The sequence below is a fragment of the Danio rerio genome, chromosome 9 (genome assembly GCF_052040795.2).
Source record: "Danio rerio strain M-AB ecotype USA chromosome 9, GRCz13ab, whole genome shotgun sequence".
Taxonomy (NCBI): domain Eukaryota; kingdom Metazoa; phylum Chordata; class Actinopteri; order Cypriniformes; family Danionidae; genus Danio; species Danio rerio.
This window is the reverse complement of record NC_141029.1, coordinates 34,043,767-34,054,114: the sequence shown is the minus strand read 5'-3', so window position 1 is coordinate 34,054,114 and position 10,348 is coordinate 34,043,767. Positions and strand designations below refer to the sequence as shown.

The 10,348-nt window shown below is 38.4% G+C and overlaps 1 protein-coding gene across 3 annotated transcripts; it reads right to left on the bottom strand.

Annotated features, from left to right (window-relative positions):
• Positions 1 to 343: 343 nt before the first annotated feature.
• coq10b (coenzyme Q10B) lies at positions 344 to 10,191 on the bottom strand. 3 transcript variants are annotated; one of them, XR_015498830.1, is made up of 6 exons: positions 10,072 to 10,184; positions 6,827 to 6,979; positions 4,578 to 4,770; positions 4,174 to 4,437; positions 3,891 to 4,053; positions 344 to 1,869 (listed from the first exon to the last, which is right to left on the bottom strand). XR_015498830.1 is itself a non-coding variant. In NM_001017747.1 (5 exon segments), coding segments are annotated over 5 exon segments (717 nt in total). In that variant the 5' UTR covers positions 10,173 to 10,191; the 3' UTR covers positions 1,517 to 1,701.
• Between the last annotated feature and the right edge of the window lie 157 nt (positions 10,192 to 10,348).

The window sequence follows — 10,348 nt, the reverse complement described above, 5'->3', positions numbered from 1 at the left end:
TGAGTGTAAAGTAAGTAGCAATGCAAAGTAATATTCACCAAGACTATTTTGCAACCAATATATTACATTCAAGTTTAGAAATTGCATATATCTACTTTACATATCACTTGAAAACCACAACAGTAGAGGACATGCTTATCCTGCACATTTTTCATAATGCTTTTCCATTGCATCACAAAGATGTAAATAGATCTCAGAGCCATCTCTAACACTGGCCACTAGAGGTCCCATAATGGGTTACTTGGAAGCCGTCTAATATTATCCCTCACATGATCAACCTATTTTAAGTGTGGAAAAATATTCAGAGCCAGATGTTGGTAAACAAAATACACCAGACACAAGATTAGGCGTTATATACAAAAATAGTTTATAAACCATGCAGGCAGGATTTATATATATTCACCCACAACACACTCATTAAACACCTCAATTAAACCAAACAAACAACAAGAAAAAGAGATCTCCCCCCCCCCCCAAAAAAAAAATATATATGCAAGAAAAAAAAAGGATTATTAATTTGTTTGCAGCTCATCGATGCACTAACGTTTAGTCTGTGGTCTTACATCAGATATGTACACGTGGTTAACCCATAACCAAAATAAATACAGGATGCACGCATACATGTTTTTAAGATAAGGATAAATAATGTAACTCTCTGTAAAAAGGCAGTAAGCACAAAAAGGAAGGGTGTGGATTGGAATCTTTAAAGGTCTGTGGCGACGGACACCTCACTACGATCTAATGAGAGCTCTGGGAAAAGGCTCAATACGACCTCCGTTCCCAGAGTTTGGGCCCTTTTAAAAGCAGTGGATATCGAGATGTGTAAGCACTGTTAAAAACAACATAGACATATATTGCACACCTATAAAACAGAAAAGCAGTCTTTAATCTGGACTCTTAAAATAATATTCAGATCTCACTCTTATTTGAGGAGTGAACTGAAGCGCCACAGCTAGAACTACACTGCGCAAATTTACATAACTTGCGCAAGGCAATTTGGTGAAAGGGACATGTTGTTTTACAGCCTCGTAGTTTTTGTTTTTTAAGCCCTTATTTGTGCTGGTATGCAAGAATATATCAGACCCGAGTCTGAAGTTTATCCTTGATACCCTGATAGCACTTGATGTGCATTTGGCTGCAGTAACAGTCAGTCTTCTGCACTCAAGCTTCTCGTCCCTTTCTTGAAATCTTAAAGGATCACCTAAAAGCTTTCTTAATAAATACATCACTCACCTGTCACAATCTGCGTCAAACAACAACCTTCCAATAATGCACTTTATAAAAAACAAATCTCACAGTAATGTCCTTTCGAAGAAAGCCATGACCTTTGCCTTTTGTGCCGTTGATGAAGTCATTATGGTTTTTGGCAGCTTTTTTTAAAACTATCTCAAGGTCCTCAATTATAAAATACGACTCCAGGTGCCATACGGGCAGCAAGTTTTAAAAAAAGTTAACATGGAGGTAGTGGGGCAGGGCTCAGCAGGGCAAGGCCCACGTGAATAGATCCAGCCACATGTTTTTTTTTTTTTTTTTAGCATAAAAAAAGTGAAACGGTTTTATTTGGACCAGGCACTGACGATATTCAGGCACACAGCTCCCGCTCTCCTGATTGTCCTTATAATACTCTATATGTATGTTTTCAATAACCCTCCCGTTCCCTAAACACCCCCTCTTCTCTTCCATCTGAAGCTGTGGAATGAACTACGTGTGGTGGATCTCATGGAACATCAGTTCACGTGGGATCTGCGTCTCTGGGCCGTACAGCTTGGATGCCCGTCGCTCGAAGGCAGATACCATTTGCTTCACGACCTCATCGAAGAAAACGGTGGCCAACTGAGAATGCAGGAGTGAGCGGAACTCAAAGGAAATCTGGGAACAGACAGAAGCAAGCCATCAGCATTTGGCAGACGTTTATGTAACTAACATTAACAAGAGCTCACAAGTACAGTAAAACCTATAAACCTTTCAAGACATGCCTAATGTGAGCTCTAAGGTTGTTAAGTGAAAGTACAAGCTTGTGTAAAAGTCAGCGCATCTTATAAACAACATGACCACAAAAATATTTCAGTTTCAAACTCCGGAAGCATTGAAATAATTTGTTGGGTTGTGTTTCAGAACAGGACCAATGCAGTTACTATAAAAATCTCCAAAGCAGTATGTTTTGTAAGGCAGGATTTTTTTTTTTTTTAGAAACTTTGAATAATCGATTCAGTTACTGTCCTGTTTTGAATACTGGGAAGCCAAGCTGTTCTGAAACAATATTCTATAAAGCACTATAAAAAATAAACTTGACAATCAGATGTTAAAATTCATGAACGATTTTACTCATCTGAGATCTGTGGTTTAAATTTTGACTATAAGAATGTTCGGTAATACTTTACAATATGGGCATGTTGTTCATGTATTTACAAACATAAACAAACAATGAGCAACACATTTATTACAGTATTAATGCATTTTTGTTAATGTTGGTTATTAAAAACAGTTTTTCATTGTTAGTCCATCTTAACTTCATGAGAATCTAAAATATTATTGAACTATTATTAACTGTATGGTTTCTATACCTTTCACTCATTTCACCTTTAAAATTAAAGAATTTTTTTACATGTATTGATCTAAATATCGACATCAATACAAACAATTATTATTTATTATGTTTGTATTGTTTATTTTTTGTGACCATATCATCCAGTAAAACGAAATATTCACAGAACTTCTAAAATAATTCTGCTCCACTATTATTTCCCTTCTATTGGTACACTAAGGCCTGGTTTTTACTTCTGCGTCAAGTGATCAGCGTGACCTACAGCGCATACAATGCACGTAGCTGTGCATTTATACTTCTGCATGCTGTTTCTGTTGCTCTGCAATAACACTTCCGAAACGCTAGTTGGCAGTGAGGTGTTTATGTTCCTCTGTGTCAAGTTTCTTCGCTGGTGTTTTGTTTTTTCTGAACGCTTCCTTAATGTACAAGTGGCTCAAACTCACTCACTTTGAGGCAGGAACCAGCGGACGTGCAACAACTTTAACCATAAGGTAAACAAAAAAACAAAACTTTCCATCCGGAGCTCCTTCACGAGACTCCAAACTTGTAAACAATCGCTCCTTCGGGCTTGCACAGCTCTCGGTCCTACCCTGACTCGTCACTGCTACCAAGCCAAGCAATCACAGAGCTTGCGACTTGTAGTTACATTTTTTGAGAGGTGCTCGTCAGCGACGCCGACAGCCACGGCGTAGGGCTATGCGTCACGCATAGGCTGCACCGTAGCATACGCGTGTGCTTCATGCAGAGGTATAAATCAGCCTTCACCAGTCACTTTATTAGGTACACTTTTCCAGCTGCTTGTTAACACAAATTTCTAATCAGCCATAGCTGATTAGAATATCCAGTGAGCGGCAGTTCTGTGGGCGCAAATAGCATGTTGATGCCAGAGGTCTGAGGAGAATGGCCAGACTGGTTCGAGCTGATAGAAAGGCAACCATAACTCAAATATCCACTCATTACAACCAAGGTATGCAAAAGAGAATCTCTGAATGCACATCACATCCAACTTTGAGGCTGATAGGCCACAGCAGCAGAAGACCACACTGGGTGCCACTCCTGTCAGCTACGAATAGGAAACTGAGGCTACAATTCGCACAGGCTCCCCAAAATTGGACAATAGAAGATTGGAAAAACTGTGCCTGCTCTGATGAGTCTCTATTTCTGCTGCGACATTCGGATGGTAGGGTCAGAATTTGGCGTCAACAACATGATAGTATGGATCCATCCTGCCTTTTAGCAACAGTTCAGGCTGGTGTTGGTGGTGTAATGGTGTGGGGGATAATTTCTTGGCACACTTTAGGCCCATTACTATCAATTTGAGCATCGTGTCAATACCAAAGCCTACCTGAGTATTGTTGCTGAACATATCCATCCCTTTATGACCACAGTGTACCCATCTTCCATGTCATAAAGCGCAAATCATCTCAGACTGGTTTCTTGAACATGACAATGAGTTCACTGTACTCAAATGGCCTCCACAGTCACAGGATCTCAATCCAATAGAGCACCTTTGGGATGTGGTGGAACGGAAGATTCACATCATGGATGTGCAGCCGGCAAATTTGCAGCAACTGTGTGATGCTATCATGCCAATATGAACCAAAATCTCTGAGAAATATTTCCAGTACCTTGTTGAATCTATGCCACAAAGGATTAAGGCAGTTCTGAAGGCAAAAGGGTGTCCAACCCGGTACTAGTATGGTGTACCTTTTAAAGTGGTCAGTGAGTGTATTTAATAATCAAAAGCAGTCTCAGTAGGTTAGAAACTGGATTGTGTTTGTAAAACTCACAGCGAAGTCGAGTGTGCATGTACGTGGGTAGCCAGGAAGGCCAGGACTGAAGCGCCACACTGTCTCCAGGTGATTGAAGAGTTTTCCATCAGAGCAAGACGCCTTAAGAACAGAAGTTACAAATGAACTGTAGCACATACACTGGATTAACAACATATTGTTTAATATTGTGTTTGCCACTTAACCACTGCCATGTATTAAACATATCAGATCTTTATTATGCAATGAAACGCTGCACATACCTTGACCAAATGAGGGCGAACTGTAGAAACGAGAGAGGTGTAGTTTTCTACCACAGGAGGGAAGCCTACAGTCAGTTTAGCTTTGCAAAAGCCTGAGCGGCGGAAAATAACATCTGATTTCTTACACCAGGGCACGAATAGCAGGTAGTCTTCAACTTTGGCCACAACCTCATACATTTCCTGCATTGAGTACCTGCGTGTCACAAAGAATAGATTGATGAATTGATGAAAGAATAGATGCCTGTATGTGTGTGAGAGACAGGGCAAAAGAGCGCTTGCTTGACAGCTCTGTTGATGCTGCGAGCAGCAGGGTTTCTTTCTTTCTTTATTTTGGAGATAATACAAAATATGAATACAGCAGAAAGACATAAAACTTTACAAATTATGTGTTTTACTTTTGTAGGCTCAACACAATAGTGTCAAATCAAGATAAAAATCGCCCAAGTTGAAATCATTTAAAGAATTACAAATATCCGTTATAATAAAATTACATTAAATTAATAAACCAATATAAAACAAACAAATGCTATAACAATGTAGGTAAATACAATACATAAATTAAACCCTTAAGCCATTTTAAACTTTCATTTCACAAAGATTTTAGATATTTTCTTAAAAACAATAAACGATGGAAGAGTTTTGAAATATTATTTACAAAGTATTTATATATGACTATATTAATCAAATTGTGCAAATAAAGCAAAACCAGAAACTACTTTCTTTTCTGTCATCCAGTCCTATGCAGTTCTGCTTTAAAAACTGCAAGTAAAATGTGACTCAAAATGTGACCTTAAACAAGTGTTTGTTTTTATATGACGTGGTAAATTTAAAAAAAGAATTTTTAGGTGTAGAGCTTTATAAGTGGATAGCTGCCGAGCGCAACAAAATATACAGGCTATATTTTATGACTTTCTCTTATGTCCTGAAACACTTTACTAAAGATAACCGAATAATATGCAACATCCTTAAATTATTCTCTAAAATAAAAGGGAATTACCCATTAAGTGTCGTATAGCCTAGGGAAAAACTTATGTTTTAGGTCCCTCCAGAGCATTTGGGCTGAATGTTTGATGATGTCTATCAAAACGAGGATGTTATAAAATACATTTTATCCAGAGTTATTACCGGAGACTTTGTGGTTTTATATTATGAATTATGCACTGGGTCCCTTCGTTAGTAGCAAGACCATTTGATGACCGATGCTAACAGTCAGTTGGCGATTAGCCTAAACAAATATAATGAAAGAAAATACATAGGCCTGTGCGTATAGACATAATGTAATGCTGTACAGTAAGATGTAATTTGTTTGTATCATTTGTTTTCATTTTAATCACATTGTGATGATGCGATTGTGTGCTTTATCTGCCTGCCTGATTCCCACTGAACTGGAAGGGTTTTGTGACGTTTGATTCGGGGGACGTTCTGGGGGCGGCATTTGCATGACTACTAGCCTGACAGTGGAAACGCAATATGATTTCGACCTCACTGCTAAACATCCTGGGCGATTGGCCTGGCCCGGCCCGATAAAAGCCCTGGCTTGCACTGGCCCGACAGTGGAAATGCCGCTATTAGCACTGACAACATTTGCTCTGCAAACATGTTAATGTGAATAAAAAATGTATTTATTTCAAGTGACAAACAAATAAAATAATCTAAATACTTTTTAAATTAATTTTAGTTTACTGAATTTAAAAAGTGTGGAGTTAGGTGGCCAAGTGCAATTCTGTTGTCATTATGTAATGCATTAAAGAGCATACATGAAGAATGAAGAATCTCAACAACATATCGGATGGGCCGTGTTCTGGAATGTTTTTATACATCTGCATAGCTATAGAACATAAATTCATAGACCGCAGACAAGATCTTTCTCATATTCTTTAGGCCAATCTCGGCCCTGGAGGGCCGGTGTCCCTGCAGGGTTTAGCTCCAACTTGCCTTAACACACCTGCCTGGATGTTTCAAGTATACCTAGTAACACCTTGATTAGCTTGGTTAGGTGTGTTTGATTAGGGTTGGAGCTAAAATCTGCAGGACACCGGCCCTCCAGGAACAAGTTTGGTGACCACTGCTTTAGCCGTACATTTTCTGCATTATTGCTGGAGATAAATGTTCCAGGCAGATACCTAAAAAGCTGACACCATAAATATTCCCATGCCCTGTTACATAAGGGTCAGAGTAATGACAGACCTCAATAAAAACTAAAATTAGCATTAGATCATGCATCACGTCCAACATGGTTGGGAACATACCCAATAATGCGTCTTTCAGAGTACTCCTTCCTCTTGTTGAATGACTCTGCAAAGTTGAAGAAGCTCCTGGCTGGAGCCACCACTGCACGACTTGATACAGCCCTGAAGAGGGGCGGCGCCCTGGTCATCAAGATCCCACATGAAGACAGATATCTGTTGACAAAACAGGGTGAAAGTCTGTCATTCAGACACAGCATACTCAATAAAGACACGTAGCGGCATTGTACAAGACTTTGTGTACATGCAATGATAAGTATGATGATTTAGGCCCTGTTTGCTTGTTGAATGCCTTAACATAGCAGACGTCTCCTGAGTCAGATAAGAGTTGAGAAAACCTATCAACCACAAAGATGGCTGTGTGCAATTAACAAGATTACAACTCTTAATCAATACAGAGCCCTTTCTCCTGAGAATTAGTGAAAACAATTACTTTCTGACCTTAATCTAAATCCCAAAAAAATGTTTTCTGACCTGAAAAAACAAACATAAATCTAGACTAGATGACTGGAAAATTGACATGTTTATACTGTCGTCTTTTCAGGCTAAACACACAATATTAACTCACAAAGTCTCACCAATTTAGAAGTTACTAGAGCAATAACATTCCCATACGTCATTTTCACAGCACAATAGCATATGTTTTTAATCAAAGGCACAGCATTTGAAAGTACACTCCATATGATGTTGTTTACGGCATCTGTGCACTTTCTGCCTTCAAAAACTGTAATCTATAGATTAGAATAGGGCTTTGCGTATCCTTCTCTTGAGAAAAAAATTGACTCTTATTTACTAAAAACAGATCAATAGGTACATATAAAAGCAAAGTATATATTGGGTTTAGGTCTGAAATATTCTTTGGTGAATCACAATTTTTTTTTACTGACCTTCAGTGTCCCTTGTCTCAATATGCATGCATGTTTGTAGATTAGGACTGCATGATATTGGAAAAATCTAACACTGCTATATATTTTTTATTCTGCGATATGTATTGTGATATACATACAATTTCACTAAATTAGTTGAAAAACTATGTAAAAAGAATTCATTTTAAATAGATTGTGATGATTCTGTAGGAGATACATACTGTATGCATCAAACATATGAAACTATTTACAAGCATAGATAAATTCAATAAAAAAAGATACTTATTAAATAAACACGATGTTTTTTTCAATGAGTGAAACTGTATTCAGGAGTACAGTAATTGAATAATCAAATGTAAAATAATACTGCATAGTCTTCGTTTTATTAACAATTTAATCGCTGTTTATTTGTTAAAATTACAAACGATACAATTTCTTAGGCCTAAATGCTTTTGAAACCCTCACACAGTCACAGGCCTTAAAAACACTTGCGAAATGATCAATTATAATCCAGATTTAACATTGCATATACTTGTGACCATTTTGAATGATCACATTGCAATATCGATGCTGAAACGATATATTGTGCAGTCCTAATGTAAATGCAACGTATGTACATAGTTTATTTTTATGGAACATTTTTTACAACACAATTTTGCTTCAAAGAGTTGAACACAATCAAATCAATATGTAGCAAACTTTCTGTACTTAAATGGGAAAAGAATGGTTGTTCATATGTGATGAATTATATTTTAGAGACTTTTAAAACTCAATCAAAATGTATATAAACTGAAAAGTGTAAGAAACACTGGCACATGCACTATTAACTTACATGTGCCCTAACATGCAACTGAATAATTGTTAATAGAGGATATTACAACTATTATTAGACAGTTATTATTTTGTAAACATTAGTCAACGGTAGCAAATGATTGCATTTAAGAACAGCTGAAATAATATACAATGCTATATAAAAAATTTTCAAACATGTTTGCAGGTGTGAAATGGTGTAGAGAAAATGTAGCATTTAGGGTCTTCTGTATTGTCCTAATTGTCATGCTCTGGCTAATTAAATTTAGAAAGGCTCTGACTAACCAGCTTTTGAAATGCAAATGGGGAGCTAAAAAAAAGCCAACTGTGAAGCAACCGGCCATGCAAATCAGACCACAAAAGCAGTCCAGACGTAAGCGGTTGTGTATTAGTGTAGTTCTTGGTTCACATAGTTCATCATTAACTACAAAATCATATGTTGCTGAGTGTTCTTTCATGCGGAGAAAATATAGCACTTCATGACATGTTCACCTGCCCTCCATTTGTCAAGACACAAATCACAAGGAGAGCATGATTGCTGATTCGCTGACCAGTCCAATCAAGTCAAGGGCAGTAGTAACACCCCATCCCATAAAATGTGTCCAACGTGTTTCAGATCAATCACTGAAATGCAATGGGATGGGGCTTTGCTCTATAAATGGCACAATATCTACTCAATGGAAAGAGAGGCAGCCAAATTCATTCATGTTAGCACAACTGTTGCCAAGAGCTGTTAAGCATGGCGTAACGGTGTCAGCCAATGGTGATGGAACAGTCACCATCAGACACTTGAGACGGCCTGCCTTATGCAACTGGTTTAAGCACTTGGCAGAGCCAAGCACTCGGTATGGGTACACTACGTCCCTGACCACAGGTAATAAACGTCACAGCTTAGCTAGTGACGTCAGATATGCAGCAGTCTTCTTTGAACTCATACCTGCAAAGGTGTCAGGAGAAAATTTAATAAAGGACTCACCTTTGGATTATATGCACATGAAGGGTGCCACTTCTAAAAGTTTACTGTTTCCCTAATAAAAACTACTGACTGTGTCTGATATGTAGCTAGTTTACAAAAAAAGCAGCTAAATACTGTTTGGGAGCAGCTTTTTCAAAAATTACAAACTCCCACTTTTCTGCAATTTCCCTTTAGTTGTATGTGATTTCAGAGCTGTATTAAATAAACACTAGCTGTATACAGCTCATTAACGGTCATTGCAAAAATGAGAAAAGCGCTTGCTAGATACACCTGGACAATTACATAATATCTTAACCTTGCTACTGACACTTTATCTGGCAACCAGATATGTGACTCCCACCCACCCAACCCTCCCTCTAAAGTTTTTTAAACACTTATTAGAGCACGTCAGAATGTTTAAACCATTGTTGAACTATTAATAAGGTCTTCATTTACATAAACTTGTCAAGTTGGCCTTAAACAGGATCCACTTGTAAGAGCGAAACTAACCGTCCAAATATCGTCAGAAGCTCGCGACTTACTTCACTGCGTTACTCAGTTTAGTCTTCAGATAACCGCACAGAGACAGTGCGAAACATTAAACCGTCTTTAATTACCTCACTCCACTCTTCCCTGGTGTTTCTCGACCGGCTGTGGACGGTAAGTTTCTGATACACTCCGCTACCGCTCTCCTCAAACACCGGGAGCCTCTCGCCATCTTCACTTCACCTCTCTTTCGCCTCCTCCCGTCGAGAACTCTTTTCCCGTCTCGAAGACCAGCCCTCTCGAAGACCCGTCCTACAATGTCATTGGCCGAGGCTGTTTTTCACGGCCTCTGATTCGTTGAGTCGTCCGTCCGTCATCGATGACACTCACTGACGTAAGTGTTTTAAT